The 23,334-nt window shown below is 36.2% G+C and overlaps 1 protein-coding gene across 3 annotated transcripts; it reads right to left on the bottom strand.

Annotated features, from left to right (window-relative positions):
• Positions 1-6,826: 6,826 nt before the first annotated feature.
• LOC126864256 (venom dipeptidyl peptidase 4) lies at positions 6,827-21,818 on the bottom strand. 3 transcript variants are annotated; one of them, XM_050615398.1, is made up of 15 exons: positions 21,158-21,818; positions 20,956-21,012; positions 19,653-19,960; positions 16,478-16,541; positions 15,270-15,511; positions 13,080-13,154; positions 12,899-12,951; positions 12,365-12,561; positions 11,995-12,164; positions 11,282-11,382; positions 10,560-11,023; positions 10,141-10,423; positions 9,393-9,587; positions 8,787-8,947; positions 6,827-8,217 (listed from the first exon to the last, which is right to left on the bottom strand). In XM_050615398.1, the coding sequence occupies exons 3-15, from the start codon at positions 19,665-19,667 to the stop codon at positions 7,901-7,903; spliced, it is 2,337 nt and encodes a 778-aa protein (XP_050471355.1). In that variant the 5' UTR covers positions 19,668-19,960; positions 20,956-21,012; positions 21,158-21,818; the 3' UTR covers positions 6,827-7,900. The 3 variants fall into 3 exon arrangements, with proteins under 3 accessions (XP_050471355.1, XP_050471354.1, XP_050471353.1); XM_050615397.1 differs by having other exon boundaries at positions 19,653-20,192; positions 20,956-21,818; XM_050615396.1 differs by having other exon boundaries at positions 19,653-21,818.
• Between the last annotated feature and the right edge of the window lie 1,516 nt (positions 21,819-23,334).

Raw genomic sequence — 23,334 nt, 5'->3', positions numbered from 1 at the left:
ATATTTTTTCCGCCCTCTTTTCCCCAACTTCTCGAAACTTTCCCTTTGAAAGGTGGAACTCACGCTGAAAAACTTTCCTTTTCTCCCGTTCGTTTACGAAACTCTTCTATCATTTACTACATTATTTTTTTGTTTACTTTTTCCTTTAAAAATTTCGTTCCCCGTTGCCTAGATGGGTTTAGAATTTAATAACCATACTCCGTTAATAGAGCATATACAAGCAAAAATGTTATACGTTGACAAAGTTTGACCATTAATCTCTGATAGATCCTGCATGCCAATAATATTGAAAGATCCAAATAAAATCATAAACATATGCATATATATGGTATTTAAAAAATATAAATCGAAAAATATAGATCATAGAAATTTTCAATAGAAAATTGGCAATTTTGAAAAATTCAGCTTCTGTTCCAACAACCATTGCCTTCCATATTTTCGAACATTTTTTTCGCGAAAAAACGCTGATAGAAAACAAAGAAGCGAACGTAAACAAAAGGGGCGCGACTGTGCGAAAAAACATCACAAACGACACCATCGTGTTTTAGGAACTTTAGAGTGCCAATAACAGCGGAAGGTTTGGCACAGCTTGTCAGAGAGGAATCACCAGCTCTCGAAAAGGGTTGCATCGGAAGTCGTGCCACGGTTTATAGTTCAAGGATGGCTGTCTCTATTCCAGGATAGAGGAACCTGGTGTAATTGATGAGTTCGCGTCACGCCAACCGCGATAATGCCCGTCACGTGATCAGGCTGAGTTCTCCTTGGCACCTAGCTTCGAGTTCGCCGTCGTTCTCCCTGGATGGAAGATGGATTTCCGGTCTGTCACGCGACCTACGTTGAAGCTGCCTCGTTAGAAGTAAATAGACTAGGAACTTTCGATGGATCGTTACTTCTTACTTTCCTAGATTAGGTGTGAACTGCAAGTGATTAAAACTGTTGAGAATATCTAGAAAATTATGTAGAAACAGTAGCTTCTCTAATTTAATCAAAAACAACTTTTGTCGTGAAGTCGACAATTTTGTGATTCAACTAGAGATCATTTTTTGCGACATAATTACAGATATACATAGACGTAACATAGAAATTAAAGATGCTAGACCATTCTTTTGTTTTCTTTAAAAGAAAAAAAAAACCGTTTCTATCACCAGTTCTTAGATTATCATAGAAATATGCAAAAATTCAGGAACGAGAGTTGTAGCTCATCACAGAGTTTACTAAGTTAACTTTGTGCACTTAAGAATCTGATAGAAGAATTTTAAGAAGTTACGAATTCATAACTGGAGCGTTATAGACAACAGCACAATGTTCATGAAACATTCAATCGTTTGACTAACCTGTTCTGTACTGCTTGATAGGGATCGACGAACATTAGTAGACTCCGATGAATATTTGAAAGCAGTTGAAAGCTTCCAAAGACATTCAGAGAACTTCTCCGATGCCTCTTCTTCCATCGTGTAGGAAAGCTCCAACAGTATCTGGTCCCACGTGAATAGCCAAGAATCGTCCGTGAATCTGTTGAAACACTCGAAAGGCTATTTGAACTCGAAACTACGCTTACAAACCGCGTATCTTAGGAAACCCTTTCTACATATTGTTCTATATTACCAGTCAAGAATCTGGACAATCATTATCTTGACAATACATGGGTACGAAGCAACCAAGGCTCAAAGCTTCGTATCACCATCTAAGATATTTAACTAGAACTGCTTATTATAGAGAGAACGAAACTTTGTATCATGTGTCCTTTATTGGTAACAAAAATTAAGGAAAACTTTTTATGTTCCTAAAGTTCCACTAATATCAGTCAACAATTTAGACAATTATTATTTCGAGGATAGATACGAAACAGTCGAAAATCAGAACCTCGTTTCATTAGCTCTAAACCTGATTGAAAATTATTTAAAAAATGAAAGGAACGCAGTTTTGTATCAAGAATTGTAAAAACTTTAAAAATCTTCTCAAATTCCCAAAGCTTACCGAAGACCAGTGAAACAATTATTATTTCGAGAATCGAAGCTTCGTTCTAGCTATAAATCTATCCTAGAACTACTAAAATGCATAAAGCTGTAATCTGTAAATTACAAGGAAAAAATTACAGGAAACTCCCTAAATACCCACAACTTTATGAACAACCCAATCTAAGAACTGCACATTAAGCCACGTTAAGACGCGATCGTAAACGCAGTGCACGTTGGTCAGGATTTAAAAAAACAAGCAAAATGAAAAGATTTAGAATGGAAGAAAGCGAAAGAAAGAGATGCGAACAAGGGAGCAAGAATATAAAGGCGCGAGTTAACGGAGGCTGGAAAAGCTAGACAAAAGGGACTGAGTCTATTTCCCGCGTTGAAAGTGTTCCTGCTGGTAGCCGGGTAGTAACGTAGAGGTAGACGGGGTGCAATCTATTGTCAACCCTCTACCGAGGCCTGTAACAATGGTTCTCTGTGTCAGCGACGCTTTTCATCGCGGCGTAAACGCTATCGGTGACGCGAACACCGATCTTCGTGTTCCGCGAGATGAGGCCGAGAGAAAGACACCCCCACCGGATACTATCTCTTCAGCATCCTTCCTTTTCACCTTTCTCTCTCCATCTTTCTCTCTCTCTCTCTCTCTCTCTTTCTCTGTGCATTTATCTGCCTCTTAGCTGTCAAACCGATGACAAATCGATGGCTGTTACCCGATCGTGTAGATTTGCATGCGGCGGGATTGTTTAATGCGTGGCACGGTGGCTGAAAAAATAGCAAGCTCGTAAACGAATTTATCTATCCGCGTGACCGCGATCTTTAATGCTTCTTCGTGATGTCGTTCTTTGATAAGATGGAACAGATATGTGTCGAATGAATCTTTAAATTAGGAAGTTGGTAAGTAATATTGTCGATGCGGATATAAATATTGATTGATTTTTGTTCTGTGATAGATGTTTGCCGATTATTAAGGAAAGTAAAATTCTATTGGGTTCTGTAGCGGCATATGCGTCTTAGGACGTTTCGATTCGAAGAAACCTCACGTAGTTGTTTTGCCACAGAGAATTAACATTATACGACGCACATAATGTAATAAACACACTCTGGACAAAGCAATTTCGCTGCTACGTGTAATCTACAACCGGCGACAGGTTCAAACCTTTCGGTATCCCCCTCGACCAGTATAAATAGACGACCATGTCCTCCAGATACAGTCAGTCGCGCGAATCAATATCAGTATCGAGTCAGTCAGTCAGTCAGTCAGTCAGTCAAGCGAATAAGTGCAACGAATCAGTCTAGCGAATCACTATAACAATTAGTATCAGTACCACAGTATCGCGCAATCTCATAATGAATATCATCAAGTGAGCAACGCTTGCGATTAACTTTGTATTCTACATTTTACAATATCTGTAAATATAGTTAATTGAATTAACTCGTCTCGCTATTAATTTGACCAACAAGACGTCACTCCGTCCACCACAGTTCTTTAATAAAATGAAAAAGAAATATTTAAATAGAGAATTTGACGGGAGGATACTTACAATACAAGATGCGTAAATATAAAAATTAACCAGTTATTGTTCTTTGATAAATTTTTGCGAAGGTGAGATCATGTTGGATTCCTTGATAAAATAGAGCAGGCATATGTCAAACTATAAAATCATGAGGCACCAGATTGAAACGATGAAAAGAACGCAGAAAGATCAAACAACGAGCCATCGGTTTAGCTGGCTCGAATTCTGATATTTACAAAATGTCGGAATAATCTATATGCTGTTAAATGTTGAGGTAGACAGATTTACGATCATCGAGAGACAATTTATTTCCTATTAACGCCTGCCTTGACATCTATACAAATGTCCAAGTGTCTCTGAATCGCTGGAAACATTAGTGCACGTTCCAAATCGACCATAGCCATTGGACGGTCGACAAACAATTTTTCAGGCGGCCTCAATTCGCCGGAGGAACAATTTCTCGTTGTAAATCAAACGGAAAATGGTTAGGTTTGCGTGCCAACTCGTCCTTCGCGATGTTCCTTAGTTATTAAAGCAGCGCTTAAGCCGTCAGGATGTGCATACGCGGCGATAAGCTGAGGCCTTAGCCCAGTTCACCCTAAGGAAATGGATACCATCGCGTGGGTGGACGATGTTACTATACGATAAAGACATCTTAAGCTGGAAACAAACACCAATTCCGAAGCCATTCGTTTGTAAATGCTGGACAGACCCGTTTAATTTGCAAATCTAATTTTATTTTCCATATCTTCGATCAAACTTGCGTGGAATAATTCAAAATCATAGACTTATCCTAAACTTGTGCAGAATAGTTTAAATTCTTAGATCACTTGCGTGGAATAATTTAAAATAGAATAATCGAAAAGTATAGTGGTAAAAATTTTTTATTGTTGAGTTGTTTATTGTATATTGTTTATTGTATATTGAGTTGACAATTAGAGAATATTCGTGCTAAAGTATTGGCATCGTAAATGAGATTAAAACGCTAAAGTTTATCAACGTATTTCATTATACCATAATGTCTAAAATAACATGTTCCAAAAACTCAAGTAATAACATGTCCTCAAAACTCGGACCCATCTCATGTCGCCGTGGAATGAGATATCATATCCATTGCCACTTTTATATTCAACGAGACCATGTAGAAAACGAGAAACGTGTAGGAATTTGAGGTAGAGCAAAGTGCACCACGCATTCCTCGTTCGTCGAATTTTTCTTCCCGTTGGCTGGCGAATCGCACGATTCCAGGTCAGCAGGTTCGATGATGGGGGTGGATGTTCAACGAGCAGCGTTTCCAACGTCGCGACGCTGCGGAGGATACTGGACCGGCTGATTAAATTACACAAAAGTCTCTTTGACCGGAACCGGCCGATCGAGTTGGCATCGGCTGTAGGCATCGACCGCGCGGAAGGATGACAAACTTCGTTTCCGTCCTTCTGAATCTGTTTCACGGTCCAGCTGAGAGAGGAAGCTGTGTGGATGCTGAAGGGGATGGAAGAAATTGAGAATGAAAGGCTAAAGGGCCAAGTTTGAACGAAGAGAGGAAGAATACAGGAAACGTCGAGTAAAACGAAGGAAATTAGGGAATGGGAAAGTTCGGTTATAAAGAAGAGAAATAGAGAATCACTGGCAAGAATAAGAGAATTCGAAGAAAAAGTGGATTGATGAAACAGAGAGGAAGAAAGTTGCGGAATGGTCGAATTAAAACGAACAACTTCAGGTAAAAAGAAAAAAGTACTTAGAAAGGTTCGAAGACTTGTGAGATGAAAATAACAGAACAGTAGTGAATTAAAAAATCGTTGTTAATCATAATAGAAACATTTTAGTTCTTCTTTGAATATTTATGTTCTACGATTCTTGTGTTTTAAGCAGATAAATAGAATATTCTACATTTTTTCTCGTGCTCCGCTATACATGTGTATAAAAATAAAAATCGAAGAGAATGTATACTCGACGGGTAAAAGAATTTATACGGAATACGAATGAATAAACTAGCGGAAAAAGAAAATACAGAGGCAAAGAAAGCGACAAAGGAGTCATGGTATATGAAACAGTAGGAATCTAAAAGGAACGAAACAAGCCATTAAAGAAATGAAGAACAGAGGATACCGCGGATTATGGAAAAATGAAAAGGCGCGAGTTTTAAGGAAAAAATGGAAAAAGAGAATGGTAATGGTTAAAAATGAAAAGAAAACAGAGGAGGAAACAAGGAATAAAAATCAATGGACACATTAAGTCGTTGCAAATGACCGACTTCATTTATATTGAAAATTATACTAATCGAATTATGATTTACCAGATTGAATATTTTGACCGTTCTATGTAGTAATGAAATGTCTATGTAATAATAAAATTAATCTATATGAATAAAATAGTAAATTAACATTTTTTAAATATAAATCTCCTTTTTTAAGTATTTAAAATCTATATGAATCCGGCGAAGGTTGTACGTACAAACAGCGAATCCCACGGAGCTGCTCGTACAAATCGTCGATTAATTCGACGAGTGACGTGCTATGAAATGCGATCGATCCGCTAAGCAAAGTAGAGAAGGATCATTTATCTCTCTATTTTTGTTACTCTCCCTCGTTTGATATACGGCCAACACGTTTGATGTTGCGCACTCTTTTGTGACTGCATTGTCGACATTTATGATTCTTTCTGATTTCTCATGCAAGCTTAACTCGTCCCTGGAGTAATCACAACCGGCTAGATTTAATCTGATATTTTCTGGTTACTGCTTCCATCATGGATAAAAATCAGCGATACATCGTCGATGAAATCATTCGCTGTAATCACGAATACGATTACGATACAGGAGGTTTTATCTGTTAGAAATTCTATTCGATATTAAACGGTTCTCCCTATATTTCATGCTACATTCCTTTTTTCTAAAATTTCTTTTGAACGTTGGTATTTTAATAGTATATGAAATTGAATCTCATGGGTGTGAAAAAAGAAGAAGATAGATTAAGATATTATTAAATTAAATTTCTGATTATCTTTTGTCCGGTACCGAATTTCCTTTCTACGTTTTCGAACTTATTAATTCGATTTATCCAAAAAAACACGCGTTGAAAGTATAGGAAATGAAAATCAGTAGTCGTTGATATCTGCTCTTTAAGTGTCAATCGGAATTTTTCAAATTTTGCTTTCACGTTGACATTAATAACTTCTCTTCTCGATATGTGAAACGTAAATGGATTATTATCCGTGGAACAAGTCGTTTATGTATTGTCGCGTATTCGTTCAACTGAAAAATAAAACCATTAAATACGCAAATATAACGTATAATGATAGAAATTGGACTGCTAAGCTGTTCTAATTAATTGTTGATTAAAACAAAAATATTGTTCCCGTGGTTTATTAACAATCGTTTTAACAATTTTATATAACTTTCTCTCAGAGGATGATTATCCAATGATAAATCGAACGCAACTGCTCCCTTCGAAGCCACAATCGAATTTCGGTGTACGAATAAGATCTTACGATAGGAAACAAAAGAAAAAAGATCAAAACGAGAAATTCACTCATTCCATCTTCCTCGCGATCCATTTTCCACTTGCTTGACTATTACGGAAACGTATCGAGCATCCTTAAGTATCGATTCACCCACGACGTCGTTGCCTTTGAAGTATTTGCATCGCGTCTGTGCCAAGGGAGAACACGCGTGTGAACACGTCTACGAATCTCTGAAACCGATCCCAACGCCTCTTTTCATCCACGTCTCTCTTCTTCAACCAAATTTCCCTTTCGAATTATATTAAAGAATAATCCTGACATTAGTATGGCACTCTTCGAACACGTTGAAAATTCTCATTTTCTTGCCAGAGTTTCTTATTTTCCTTCGGAATTGTGTTAAAGAATAATCTTAACACTTGTATAGTCTTCGAAGATAACGAAAATTTTCATTTTCTCCAGCCACAAATTCAATGTAATTTGTTTTCAAATTACATTGAAGAATGACACTTGTCTGTTACCCTTTGAACTGGAACAAATTTTCGCGATCTGGATCTTCGTCGATCATTCCTCAGGAAAGAATTCACGAGATCACTGTAACTTAACACATTCGCTGCCATCTTTGGAACTGAACATCCTTTTCACTTAACTTCCTTTACTTTAAGGGACAACAACTATTCCAACGCTCTCTGTACTAATTTTTTCAACTTTCAAAGCCATTTTGTCAAAAAGTAAAAGTTATGTAAATAGTATTACGTAAATAATCACATCGACATGGTATATACGCCAGTAACAGCGAATGTGTTAACGAACAACAAAACTCGCAAATCGCTCAAAGAATATTCACAAAATTCGATCCACGCTATTAAAATAACAGCAGACACGATGTATCGTTGATGAAAGTCAAACAGGTAGCTGGACTAGCTATACTCTGTACGTGTGATTTAGAATTTTGGATTTGGGTCAGTGAGTATGCGAGTATCCCAGACAATTTGCCCAAAATCGGTCCATCGTGTGGTAAAGGTGAGGGAAAACGCCAGATAGAGCGTGCGCTTCGTCCGTGTAGCTCTGCTGCTCGAACATGATGTCCTTATCCACCAGAGCTTTGTTCAGAGCCATAGATTGTTGGTAATGCACATTGTCGTCGCCGGTACCGTGTATCAGCATGTATTTTTTGCCACGAATTCCTTCTACCCTTCTGGCCACATCCGTGTGGTTGTAACCGTATAGATTATCCGCGGGAGTAGGCAACCCCATGAACCGTTCCGTGTACAAGGAATCTGCGATGGAAGATAATGTTTGGTTTTGTGACGTCAGACTATGAGTTAGGAGCAATTTGTTATAGTAGAGAATTATTGCGTTGGTACATTATAATATATATATATATATATATATATATATATATATATATATATATATATATTATAATTATATATATTATATTGTAAATCATCGCGTTCTTTTTTCTCTATGCAATTTAGATTAAGGTAGATTAAGGTTTAAGTAGAAATGGATTTTCTGATTTGTATAAACCATTGGAAACTTATGCTTCGAAGAAAAAATGGAAGATACTCTATTTTAAGAATAATCGTATCTATAAAATGTAGATTTGCAAAAATTGTAAAATTTTATAGAAACGAAGTTTCTAATTTTTTGAATTTCTTCGCAATTAACCGTGAAGATGGAGTGAATTAAAGTTGCTTTGTTGTAAGAAAAAATAATCGTATCGGTATATCCCTATATTTTTCAATTGTCTAGATATTTAGTAATTAATTATTGTTATTTCCCGGAACCCAAGTGGAGATGGTGTTAAATACTTATTAATGTGCCAATACGGTAATGGCATTACCGTAATAAATCCAGGAGGTCACAGGTGCGACTGATATACCGCATTTGAACACCGAGGCCTTGTCAGTAGCCAGCACCATGGCAGTAGAGAAGCCGCCATAACTCCAACCCCATATCGCGGTTCTGTTTGAATCGATCCACGAATACGTCTCTTGCAGTACCCTAAAAATCATACGCATGCTGAAATTCCTACTATTAGGAATTTTCTACTGTTCCTATAAAAATTAATTTTTTAGCAACTTTCATTTCAAAAATTACATAAAATGGAATTCCTGAAATGCTAAATTGCTCATTTTACTTGGACTTTTGCCAGAATACCATACAAAGGATATAATTCTACAAAGTTATTTATGTAAAAAAATTTGTAATTAAAGAGTTAAAGTAAAATATTAAAACAGACCGACGATTTTTTTTAATCTCTACCTAAATAAATAAAATGTAATGCCAAAAGAGTTATTGTTATAATATGCAGACGTTTCTTCCTTTTCAAACGTGCCTTCCTACCATATCAGATATGAGAGGTTCTGTCGTATTCTCAAAAGAATCTGAACATTTGCTTTTCTCAAACAAATAAGGGAAATCTAAAAATTGTAAAACCTGAATCTACCTAGTAACAGCAATTTGATCCTCGATTTCCACGGTGCCAAGTCGTCGATAAATTTCGAACAACATCTTGCTACCCTTATAAGCTGACCCACGACCATCGATGCGACCATAAATTACGCTCCTGTTGGTCACCATGTACGATTCGAAACCAAACGATGCCTCATTGGTGACCCTAACAGTGTTTGGACCGGCGTAACTGTAAAAGTGAAAAGAAAAATAAAAATTTCGGGGAAGATAAATTGATGAAACGTCGTACTAACGCAAGAACTATACTGCGATTGGAAATAGAGATCAAGAATCTCTCTCTTTCCCTCTCACGTGCAGATCAATCATACTTAATAATCTCGAACGGTGGAAAACGAGTTTCAGGATTAAGGAACCACTTGGTCTCGCGGATTTTTGCTCGCAACGGTGCAACGATAATCGGAAAATCGAACAGCCACCGCATTCCGAACGTGACTCGAGATAGATTACGAATGGATTCCAACCTCTCGGAAGCATATACGTCCCTTCATTTGTGTGCTTGGATTATTATCTCTTGCTTGTTATTATCGATTCGAGAGAAATGTATTTGGAACGCTTTTATGTTCATAAAGACATGAAATATAGTTTTTATTCTTTTTTAAGTCGCTGTTTTAACGCTCCTAATTGATATCATGGAACACATAGTTTGAGTTAATTCCTTCAGGATTGAATGTTTCTTAAATTTTCCTTTCAATATTTACGTATATATAGATATATAAACTTACACGTTGATTAATAAAGGGTACGATTTCTTCTCGTCAAAATCAGGCGGCAGAGAAAGTTTAACTTTATTCTTGTATCCATTAACAGTGACATAGAAATTTCTAAAGATAGGCTGCGTGCGGGTTGCCAGTTTTTGTCTCAGTGGTCGATTTTCCTCCCAATTATAAATACGTTTATGATTGGCGTTCATAATCGTGATGAATAATGGATCCGGACCAGAACAAGACAGGGCATAGTTCGAGCTATCGGTAGAGAAGTACGCGTAGGCATAAGTGCAGCGATTTCCTGTAAAGCAATCGATATTTTTCAAAATAAATCGCATAACATATATGGATAATACGTTTATTCATCAATATTGGGCAACTTTTCCTGAACAACGGTATATGTATTCGAAACCCATTCCCAAGTTTCAAATACTTGCCCTCAGGAGAAAAGACGTTACAGGACAAACAAACAGGTGCCCCATTGCCATCCAACTGCACCGAGTACACATTTCTATGCGAAGGTTCATCGAGCTCATTGCCCAAATAATAAAGTCTCTTCCTGGCGTGATCCACCGCTAGGATGGAAATAACTTCCTTAGCTCCTGGCGTCAAATCTTTTTCGCCGACCAGCTTCCCATCCTTGTACTCGAACCTAGTCGCATGTTGGAACCGTCCAGCCGGCGTTCCAGAATCCTGAAGCTTCACAATGATAACATATTCATCGTGAAAGACGAGAGGTAGAATGCGAAGCCAGCCCTCGTTTTCCTCCTCGTAGTAAATATTACTGTTGTTACCCCTTAAGTCGTAGAGAACTATCTGAGCTTTGTTCTGCACGCGGTTCGTCCAGGTGACAGTAACTTGGTGATTGGTCCTCCAGTTCACGGTGTAGAGGACGCAGTCTCTGTGAAAGAAAAACGCGTTTGGAAAAATTCCTAAATTTTTATCTTAATTATCTTATTCATAAGCTAGGGATTTTTATTCAAAACTCGTGTTTTCATGATCACAATTAGGTAACCCATTGACCATCAAGCAAAAAAATAATGTGTTGATCGATCGCTATTCTGAAGTTAAATTCGTGTAGTATATATTGATGTTAAACGAAAGTGTAAGTAACCGAACAATTGTAAGAACGGAACCTTAATCCTTGTGAGATACTCACGTGCCAACAATATCAGTAGGAGGCTCAAGATTGAGTAATTCAGAGGACCAATTATCCAAATCAACGACGCTCATTGATACAACTGGATTTGGACTGCCTGCCTAAAATTTGAAAAATTATATGTTTATATCTAAACGACATTAACAAAGAAAGAACCACGAGCTTTTAAATATTAAATTTTTAATTAGATTTTTAAATTGGATAATTAGAATTTTGTAATAATTGATATTTATCGTTCTTAATTAAATATTATATGCGTAATACTTCCCTACAAAAAATTACACTAAAGAAGATGAATAGAATTTTACGAAAGAGAACACAAGTAAATGATACATGTGTTTCACATTGAAATTTCTCCGCGTATAAAATAAAGATTGCTTTCACAAGTGGTCCAACATCGAATCGAATCAGTTTTTCGCCATTGTAATACAACTACGAGAGAATAGGTCTGTTACAAGAAAAAACTAACGGTTAAACGCTACGACGACCGCAAGATAACCCTTTTCATCCCCTTTTAAACCCCGCAACGACGCCGTAAGGATAGCTTGAGCTTCCTAATCTCGTCTTTTAACGACTGCAAAACTGTGTTACTTGTATCCGAGCAGACTGACTAAAGCAAAAGGCCGATTATCCGATTCGATTGATTCTTCCTTATTAAATTCCCATTTTCGATTCTATACGTTCCGGAAATTGTTAACAACAAAAATAACTACCTTTGGATATTTGATTTTTATCTCCTTCGGATATTGATCTTTCATGTTTCCTGGAGATCCATACTTTGGTATTTCGATATCTTTCACGTTCGTATCATTGAAAGTAGCAAAAGCAAGGTGTCGTCCATCGGGAGAAAGCCAGAGAGCCGAAGCAGAAGCTAATACTTCCTCTGTAAACGTTAACACATTAATTATTTCGATTATTCTATCGATTAATCAAACTAATAATTTCATCTTAATGGAGAATTAGAATTTTACAATTAGAATTTTTCTAACATTAACGTGTTAAAGTTGTCATTGAACACTTTTATGTTAGCAAGATAATAAATGAGGGATTCACATTATCTGTTCGACCATTCTTTTCGATTACCTTCGTAAACCCAATCAGGTACTCCGTTATAAACGGTGTCGAGCACACCCGTGTTCGTTATTCTTCGAATATGACTGCCCCCCTCGGAGAACACTTGGTAATAGATATCGTTCTCGTGAACATAAATCAAAGCGTTCCTCGTGGGCGACCACTTGAACAGAGGTATGCGATCGCCATTCGCAATTCTCGTGTACGTTCTACGTGAATAAAAGCAAGAAAATATAAAAAGGGAAACGTATACAAATTAATAAGGATTAACTTTTTGATAATAATTTAACAAGAAAGTCCTGAATTTTTTTTTTTTTTTTATTAATCTGCAATTAGGAATACTACAGTTAGAAGTCTGATAAATTGTTATTGATATTTGTAATATTTTATTTTTACACGAATACTGACAAATTCGAAATATATAACTGAAACTAACTGAACGAACATTAACTTTATCATTATCGCTACTGGCATGTTGCATTGTTTTGTAATTTGATTTATCACGGTGCCGTTAAAATTGTCGGTAATGTAAAGTAGATAGTTTACCTGGTTTTAGTGTCGTATACGTCGCACCTTTGATACAGTGAATACCGGAAACCCTGGAGATCGATAACTTATATATCTTTTTATACTCAAAGAACAGAGATGGAATTTTAACCGTCGCGCTAGTAAAACGTTTACGATACGATCGATCGGAACTTGTAGCATGCAAAAATTATATACTCACGTTTGCATAGTCATGACCAATCGCAATGAAAGAATTGTCGAAGGAAAAGCTTATGGAAGGCTTCTCGTAATCGACCTGAAACCACATTAATATTCATTAATAAAACATCAAACAAACATCCAATCGAAACAGAAGTCAAGATAACGAAGAACAATCATTTCCGAAAATTTGAAAATATCAATGTTTGAAAATCGAAAAATCTGAATATTTGTGCGTTTGACAATTTTGACGAATATTTGGAAATTCGGAAATTTAAAAACTTGAAAATCTTTCAATTTCTAAATTTAACGATTTCAAGACGTGGAAATATGAAAATTTACGATTCGTCTCCCACGTTGTCGAGCAGATTTTTAATCAAAACACCTGTCAAAATTAGCGAAGAACAGTCGTGATACATTTGACAAGAAGGATCGAGTAACGATTCGTCTACCATTTTATCGGCATAGTGGTAAGCGGAAATTGATCCCTGGAGTACAGCAAGTATTCGAAATTGGGAGCAATATCAAGGTATCGGGGCAGTATGGTTGGACAAATGCTTGAGTGATTTGGAGTATCGATACTATTGATTTCGTGTCAAGTTATCGGATACGTTACGACACGATAAATCTTAGATTGTTCGGAACGATCGATACATTATCGTGGTATTAATTCATCGAACGTCGAAATGCTACGTCATGCTTCGATCTTCCTTGAGGGGGTAAAATGGGAAACATTTTCACGTTTTGTATTTCACGAATGATATTTTGTATTTCGTTCTATGCTCTCTGAACCATATTTCAATATTCGAATATTTCAGAATTTGAAAGTTTATAGGTTTGTATGTAACAAAACTTGAAAAGTTAAAAACTTGCAAATTTCGGATAAACATTAGAAATCGTATTTGTTGAAACGAGAACAAGACTGGGACGCAAAAATGCGAAAACCGTAGCAGGATTGATAGGAAAACGTTTGAAAAATCTTATTTATAATGTATAATTTGGAATGATTTTAGTTCGGAATGATCAGTAAACGTTTAGCTGGAATATCGCTAAAAAAGACGCAAACGCTTCGAGACCAGAGAAAATTGAAGAGAAAATGTTAGACATCGTGTTTCTTAAATCAACAACGTCCGATGTTGATTCATGGCCAAAAGTGGACAATGTAATTCACCGGTTAAGAAGCTGGTAAACGCTGAGAATTTTCGTACGATTAATTAAACGTAACCGTGTTATTTGTACGTGTCCCCGATCGAGCAAAAGGGAGAGCCCGACATTCAAGCAATTTGTTCTTGAAATTGAAACGTAATTTCTCGAAAGCCCGCTGCCCACATCCAATAGAATTTCCAAATTGCTTAAATAATTAAAGTACTGAATGAAATATTGTAGAAATTCGAAAATATCAGATATCATCTTCAAGATTCTCTTCCAAATTTTCTATATTCTTTTATATTGTTTTATTGGACATTTAATTTCTTGGTATTCAATAAATAAATAGCATTTACTAAAATAAAGAATCTTTTAAAAATTTGAATAAATTTGATTTTTGAGTATTTCGTTCGGATATTAAATAACGACTAATATGACATGATTTCATTCTTTCAATTGTAACATCAATCGTAATTCGTTACATCCATCTTAATATTAGGTTGTCCGGAAAGTGTCTTTCTTTCGCGAACGTGTCTTTTACAACAATGCACCTTCATACAAACGTGAATCCAAGTCTGTGAAATGTCGCGGTGTTTATCTCAACAGAACAAAATGGATCGTACGTAATTCGACAAAATAATATAAAACAAAAAACGCTGTGCGTCTATTATTTCCCCATAAAAAGAAAGAAACTTTTCGGACAACCTAATATGTACCTACGTGTATTTTATATTTTTGATTACAGTCAACATATACATTGTTCTCTATCCTCTCACAATTATCACAATCATTTAAATTTAAAATATTTATAAAAAGTTCAAGACGAAAGTTACATCTTGCTTTTGATCGTGGACTATTTCTAATTTGCAAAAAGGCAAAGGAACTTCTATGTATTTCTGTTCCAATACGAAACTGATAAATTTTTCCTGATCCCAAAGCATATATATGCTACATATACATATGTATACTTATATACATATATATATGTGTGTGTGTTTGTATATAGGTAAAAATACACCATATAGCATATACGTGTATAGGTGAAAATAGATCAAATAAATCATACCATTACGGAAGAATCCAAAAGGACCCAAGTGGTTCCCTTAGTCACGTCGAATACGTGAATGTTACCGATATAATTATCGGAATAAATGATTTCCGTGTCTGTTTCCCAAGTAGCATTGAAGCTGTTCGCCCGAAAGCTTTGATCATAAGTCTCTTCCAGCTTGAACGGAACCCTAACAGCATGATGATCATTGCCCTCCGAGGATTCGTATCTGCCCACGTCCTTGTCGATCACTTGTGGAACTATATCGGAAAGACGGGAACACTTAGTATTTTCTTACGAACAGAACCAAAGGAGGAAAGTGAAGGAAGAGGAAGAAAAGACAAGGAGGAGATCAATCGCGAATTGATAGAACGAGGCTGGAAAAATGTCGACTAATGCTAAAATTTCGGAACTGTACGAGTTTCTTGATATAGGTAGACTGATTAATTGCGAATTTATTATTCATCGAGCCACATGTGGGTCAAAGTTGTGACTCAGAATATCCGTGATCCACATGCATGTCAGAGTTGTTTAGGTTTAGGTGTCCATAATCTGCATACTCTTCGAGAGAATTTTAATGGTTCGAGTGGCGCAAGTCATTAGGGAAATTTCATGGAAAATTGCCAAACGATGAAGCAATAGTGCTTGATTTATTCCGTATTGAAATTAGAATTAGCAATCGGTATAATCACGTTATTTCTGCATTTTTCCATTCTACTTCGCGGTATACTGCTATATACATTATCCCTCATAAACAAATTGTCCATCTTTATTTCTTCAAATTCCGATTTCTAAGAGTACGATTTCAAAAAAAAACGGAACAGTTTAAAACAGTTTATTTCATCCACTCAATATTATAACAAGTATATTATACTTCTTTTTACGTTATACCGATTATTTCAACGCAATTATACTTTTCGTTTTCAAAAGTGTCTTGCATTTGGCAACAGTATGAAACAATTGTTAAAAAACAAGATAACCATCGTCATACGTTTAGATCAACGATTTCTGGCGTCACCGTAGCGTCGAAATCGTAACAGGCAGAAAGTATACGGAATAGGGCTACAATTAAACTTATCTCCAAGCAAATAACGCAAATCGGTGAAGAGCATTAGCCCGATTCCCGTCGATCTCGAGGCACCCGGCTGTATCCCGAGACGTCCGGTCCCTAAGCGGCTCAACGGAAGCGCGATTATCTCTTGAGGACAAAGAAGCGGAAGACTTACTGGATTTTCCAGCAACAAGGACGACCAGGAATCCGTGCAGCACCAGTATCAGCTGTGGCAGTATCTGGAAAAGATTTCGTTCCCGTTGAAAGAGACCATAAAAAGACAGAGAAAAAAGGAGGTCGAAGAAAAAGAATCCTCGCATCTGGAATTCCATTCCTCTCTCCGTGCTGCTCTGTCCGCGACACCTCGTCAGGATACGGCGAGGCGAAGAAGGAAAGACGGATTTATAGAACATGTTGAAGGCGTTCGACCCCGGAGACAGCAACACGTGCATCGCATAAAGGTTTCGCGTCGACGATTTCGCGAGCTTAGTAAAATCCGCGAAATTGCTGTCGCGAAATTGCTGGACGACTCCTGACCAGATTTGTTAACCCTCCGACTGGCAAGATGGCTGTGATCGTCGTTTTCTTAAGCCCTTCACATCTATAGACAAGATATCTCGCTATATGGCGAAATGAAAATCATAGTAGCGCAAGTAAATATTTTGAGAATTTAGATTTAGTCGCGTATTACGACAATTAAAATGATTATTTCATTAGTTCCAGAATTAATTAAGATAGAATCGGGTCGATGAAGTCTGAAGAACGGTACGAATTCAAGAAATACATTTTGAGACGTGTCACAAAATATCATCAAAGTATTATTTTTATATCGATTAGATATCATCCATCGATGCCTCGCTAATTAATTTTTGATCTGAAGTTTTCAAACGAGACATTTATGGAAACCTTTTATAAACATATTATGTGTGTTATACGTCACTTTTGAAATACTTATTAACGTTTTATTTCTTACTCATATTTTAAAGTATCTATCTTTTGTCTCTTATAATATAATTATATTACTTATTATACGTCGTCGAGTTACAAAGGGATTGTCACGAGGGATTAAAGCAAAAGACAATCTCCTTTATCGATCACGCTCCTGAATTATAATAGAAACTGGTCTACATTGAGCTGGAGTTAAGAAAGGAGGACAATTCGCGAACTGGAAATATAACAATGAGATGATAGATAAGAAAAGAAGGATCAACGAACGATGTTGCACGATAAAGAAAAGTTGAACCAGGAAAGGAGTAATAGGACTTTTCCGTTTGGTTGTGAATCTTTTAGGAGACATCAGGATGGAATAGATCACGTTGAGAAAGTCCGTTGGTCAGCACAAGTATCTCGTGAATGATATAAGGTTAGTGGAATTCTCGTTCGAAGAGGATCAGGTTTAAGAACACATACTAGGTATAGCAGGTATTCTTAAATTTCTAAATTTAAAGCGAAGGAGAAAAGACTCCACTTCAAAGTCATTTTCAAGAAGAAACTACTAATTTTTATCCTTAACATTTCTGCAAAATTAAAAATTAAATTTCTTATCTAACTCGTTAATTCGATCATCTTTTAACCACAAATTTCTATATTTTCAAAATTAAAATTAAAGTAGATCGATTTTAATTCGCTCAAATATAAATATGATATTATTTAATCCGCACACAAATAAAATTATACATTAACTGTCCAGCAATAACATCGTTGATATCTCTGTTATCTATCGGTATCTAAGTAATATTGTTGATACACAGTATCGAAGTTGGGTGGAATTGTTTTTCAAAAAACTCGAGCCTAAAAACACTTACTCGAATTACTCGGTTATAACATTCTCACGATTTAAGATACAGCCTAATAAAAATAAACTTCAAACCGTAAAGACATTGAAAATTTTAGAACTTGTACTATGGCTATCGAAAGTCAAAAGTCTGCGATAAAAGCAAGCGTTTCTTTTTCGTTCAAGTAAGAACAGTAAAAAAAAAAAAAAAAGAAAAATACAGCGAAAAATTAAATATTCTTTGCATGTACGAAACCTGGAGGAAAATGTTCGAAGTTCCCCTCGCTTAATGAAGACCAACTGACAGACCAAAGCTAGTTTGAAATTATAAAATTGCATTTTCTCATTCATCGCCGATATATTTACTTATTTCATAAGCAATGAGTGCCTTGATTTAACGAAGAAAATCTTTGAAAGTTCCAGCTCGGCGAAAATTCATTAAAGTTACCCGATTTATCGTTACAATCCCTATTTATGAAATATGGAACACCTATTCATTAAAAATATTGGCTAATACGGTTAATCTCTAATTTAACCAATTAACGTCAAACGTACACGTTGCAGGTTAACTTTTGTTTGTTCACCTTGGCTCGTCGAATGCATTGCAAACACGATGTGTAAAAATTGTTAATAATTCTCTCAAGATTATTAATCTTCCGATCAAGCAACAAATATAATCTTGGAATAAAAGTAGCTGTTTTGATTTATCAACCCGTCTTTTTTCTTTTTCACGATCACGTTGTATGTTCGCGTTTCCAACCTCTTTTTCCGCGAGATTTCTTCCAAAAGCGACGCATCGTCGACGATAAATCGAGGCACGCGAAACTTCTTCATCCATGCGACGAAAACAACTGGAAAGAGAAGTTGTCGAATCGATACGATTCTCTGGAAGAAAACGGAATTCGAAAATGTCGGTCGATTACGGGATCGGCAATTATCTTCAGGGTGTCTTGCTTTTAACACGACCGTTTCTTTCTTTTTTGTTATTAGAACGCGTGCGATCGTCGTAAAACCGGTTACACGAAGAGTCTACCTAAATATAGATTACCGTGTAAACGAGAAAAATAGTACAGGTGATACAGTTAATCCAAAAAAAAATTGTTTTCTAAACATGTAATAATCCCTTACTTTTATCTCTTATCCATGTAATTTCTAAATTTTTAAACAAACTCGCTTAAATGTAATCGCTGGTAATATTTCGATAACAGCTGATGTATTAGAAATCAACGTATCACATATTGTTACAATTACTGCCTCGATAAAAATGAATACTCTGTTACCTATTCCTATACAACGACTTATCGGTATTCACATGACATCCATATCACATAAAAAGAGCAAAATTACATAATGAGACTGATAATTTAACGTGTCACGAGACTCGACACATTCAAAAAACAAATAAAAATGGAGAAAAGAAAAAAGTCAGCGAATTTCATTGATAAGTGATAGTGACCTCCACTTCAATCGATTAGACGATAAGAACAACAGGTCGATCTTAATTACTTCTACAAACTATATAATCACGTGAATAGCGGAAGAGATTGAAGAAAAAGCTTGCTCTCCGATAACCTACCCGGTTCCACGACATAGCGAACACGTAGCAGGGTCCGTCGATGTCGATTTCCCTATCGTGTGATTCCTTCTAGTGACGATCGAGAGATCGACACGGCTCGATGAATGTCACGGGTGCGTCGAACACAGACTGATCCATCACGTAGTTTTCCGATGTGCCGGAGGCCGCGATCACTCCCACCTCCGACGATCAACACGGGGCATTCCCTCATAGTACTCGATCTTGGCCTCAGTCTTTTTCCTCCTTTCTAGTTTCGTTAATTCTCCGGTTATCGCTACGATCGACTGATAAGGACATCTTCTCTTTATCTGTATATCGCGAACTGTGAGTATTCGATCGAGTTCGTATATGGAGTTTAATGAGTAAGGAAAATACGATGATGGATTAAGAAAGAATTGGTCATCTTGCATATGGAAGATTTTGTCTAATGATGTTGAATTAGCAAAGAGGTAGATGTATCGAAAGATTTGTATACAGTCGTGCATATAGCGTTGTATTATGACTGGGGTTTTAACGTCTTCCGTAATGGATTTGCTAAAGCTGGAAAGATAACGAAAATATATTTTTCCAAGGAAAATAATGTATACGTTGCTCTGCTGTCCAAACTTTGGCTGTATGTGGAAACCTTGACAGATTTATACTCATAGTATTTGAACTCGACCAAAGTATATAAAATAATAATGAATTAGTAATTAAAAGCAGCACTTACTGCCTTTTTGTAGTATCATGAATTCTAATTATATATATTATAAATTTAAATGACTTCTTCAAAGGTGTAGTAACAATGTTTTTTTTCTAGTTATTCTACATCTGCTGTACGACTACTATGTATTCACATAACACTACTTACGTCACGTTTAGTATATTTTTTATCAATTTGCAAAAAATCTTCTTGATATACGAAAATGAACAAATCGAAAGATGCAGAGCTCATAAGTTAGAAAATAGCACTGCGAAGTTTGACAATTTCAAACACAATCATTATTATTCCGCATCGACTTTTAGAAGTCAATCTGACCACATCAGTTGCTCAACGATAACGAATACGCTTTAAACTCAAAAGCTTTGAGTTCAGTACTTTTTTTATTCAGTTTTGTAGGAAATTAGTTCTGTATCAATACTTTCGTTCATTACTATATAAGCCAACATTACTTTAAAAGGTTAAGTAAAGCTTAATTTAAATTTTAATTCGAATTTAATCTCTTCTTAACCCTCTGAATTTAATTATACCATTGATAACATCATAGCTTCCATTTACCTATTTATTATATTACCACAAATATAAAATTGATCAAAACAATACCGTAATATTCGATTGCAGACAAAACAGTAAGATAATCCTCCTTTGGAATCATCGGTTCTATAAAAAAAAATGATCGCAACTATGTAACACAAAAAATCAAATTTGGGCGATATATCAAAACGAAAAAAATAAATAAATAACATGTAGAATGCAATTCCATTCAGTTAATGTCAAAAAAGAATGAAACGAGGGGAAATCGAACGGATTAACGTCGGCTGGAATCTGGCGACGTGAGCGCAGACACTTCACATTCTTTCCCCGTCGTCGGTTGTCACTAATAATCCTGATTCACGGGCCAACGCTGTCAATAACTTCGTAAAGCTTTACGAAATTCTGCCGCTGTAAATCGCGGTTATCGAACGACAACTCATCGTCGCTGCGGAGATCGTCGCTCGGTATTGCAAGTTGCAACGCGTCACGACAAGGACGCTCATTGATTCGATGACGCGCAAACAACCGGTGAACCGGGCCAGGAAAAGATACTCGACCGATAAAATTGCACGCTGCTGAAATTATTCTGCGAACCAGTAACGCGCCACGCGTAATCGCTACTAGCTTCGTGACCTGTCTAACAAAAGGCGCTAATCTATGGAATTACCAGTTAAATGTTAAGCATTGACTATTCTATCGTGGCTTTGTAAATTGCTTTTGTGAATCGTTATTGATCTAAACGAGTATCATAGTCATTTGTTGTTGTAAGATTTACATTCTAGAAGTAGATTGGAATAATACATGTAAATATTCATACAGTAAAATCCATGAAATTTATAGCGAAAGCTTCCGCATACTTCGCGTCAATTAATGATAGTATTTACGAAACAGATAATAATAAGCGTACGTATCTATTTACGCGAATGGAGATAAGGTTCATCCGAACATTGGTGGTCCCAAGAACGTGTGGGTAACGCGAATGATAACTTGTGTTGGGTCAATGCCACGTGAAGCAATGTTTGTAGAGCAAAGTCGAGGCGCGAACTGCTAGGTAGGTCCGCGGAGTACAGACGCATCTTTCGTTTGACAGGGAGCGTGACGAGACTCGGAAGAGAGCCGGAAACAAGCCGCTTATATCGTCGACCTCGACGAACCTAATCAGCCAATCTTTGCTGAATGCCCATTGTTCCGGTATTTCGAGCGGGGTCGTGATAAGATTCAACTGAGAGATATTTCAAACACGAATCAACTAAACTGTACGCTTTCGAGTAGAAACAATCAATTAACGAACTTATAGATAGGCAAGGATAAACTGAAGTATTGGTACAGACTGTACATATTTTCCTGTAAAACCCTGTATGAATCTGTAAAACAAAATTCATATTCGATTCTTTTATAAGATGTAACTTACAAATTTATAATTTAAATATACTATAGTTACACTGTCATCGAGCAGGATTATAATAAAACTAAACAGTAAACAATGTATAAACGATAATTTTTAGCAAAAATAAAGTTTCATTGATTATACTTGGGGAAAGTATAAAAGTACCAGAAACCAAAAATTAACAGTTCACAGAGGTTTGAAGATTTCTTAAATTTATGATAAATCTGATTCAGCACGGAGAAGTTTATTCTTGCGTGTAAAGTGTCAACAATGTTGTAATATTCAAAATAGCAAATAACAGATACGGCAATAACATCTAATGTATATGTATATAATCAGATCTCATTTATCAAGTCAGTAGCGTCACCCCTCGTTGATAACGAAGAATGTGATAACGCTAACCAATAAAACTAGATACTCAAACGCCTGTAAATATGCAACTGTAATCTCGAAGCGTTTTAATTCTTGACTAATCTCGCTAGATGTCTCTAGTATAGAATTTACTAGAATATGATGTAATTCCTATATTCGCCATAGCAAATCACAGAGGGCGTAAGAAACACTCCTTTTCTCAAGGTCGGTATTACAGAACGTGAAACACAAAGTCCCTATATAATAACAGATCTATTCTGTATTTGGTCCGTGCTCACATAATGCGATATCTATATCCTGTATTTAGTTAATGTTCCAATATATTCGAAATATAATAAACGATATTCATCTCATAAGCTTTCTTCTATAGAGAATATTTGTTCATAAGTCGATATATTTTCATGACAATGAGTTTCTTATCTAAGATACAGTTAAACTTAAAATAATAAATCAAGTTCGAATCCCACAAAATGGCCATATCTTTGTCGCGATCGGGTAAAACAATTTCATTGATCGATACGGAATTGGACGCGGTTCAACTTTCACAGTCTACATGAAATATAATAAAACGCACTGAACAATCTGATATCAACTTGTAGCATCAAATATCAGTTACAACAATGAAATTAAAAAATCGGGAATAAATAAAAGAATAAAAATGAAAAAATAAAACGAGCTTATTAGGTCGC

The sequence above is a fragment of the Bombus huntii genome, chromosome 3 (genome assembly GCF_024542735.1).
Source record: "Bombus huntii isolate Logan2020A chromosome 3, iyBomHunt1.1, whole genome shotgun sequence".
NCBI classification, from domain to species: Eukaryota; Metazoa; Arthropoda; class Insecta; order Hymenoptera; family Apidae; genus Bombus; species Bombus huntii.
The sequence above is the reverse complement of the archived record's forward strand: the minus strand, read 5'-3'. Positions and strand labels throughout refer to the sequence as shown.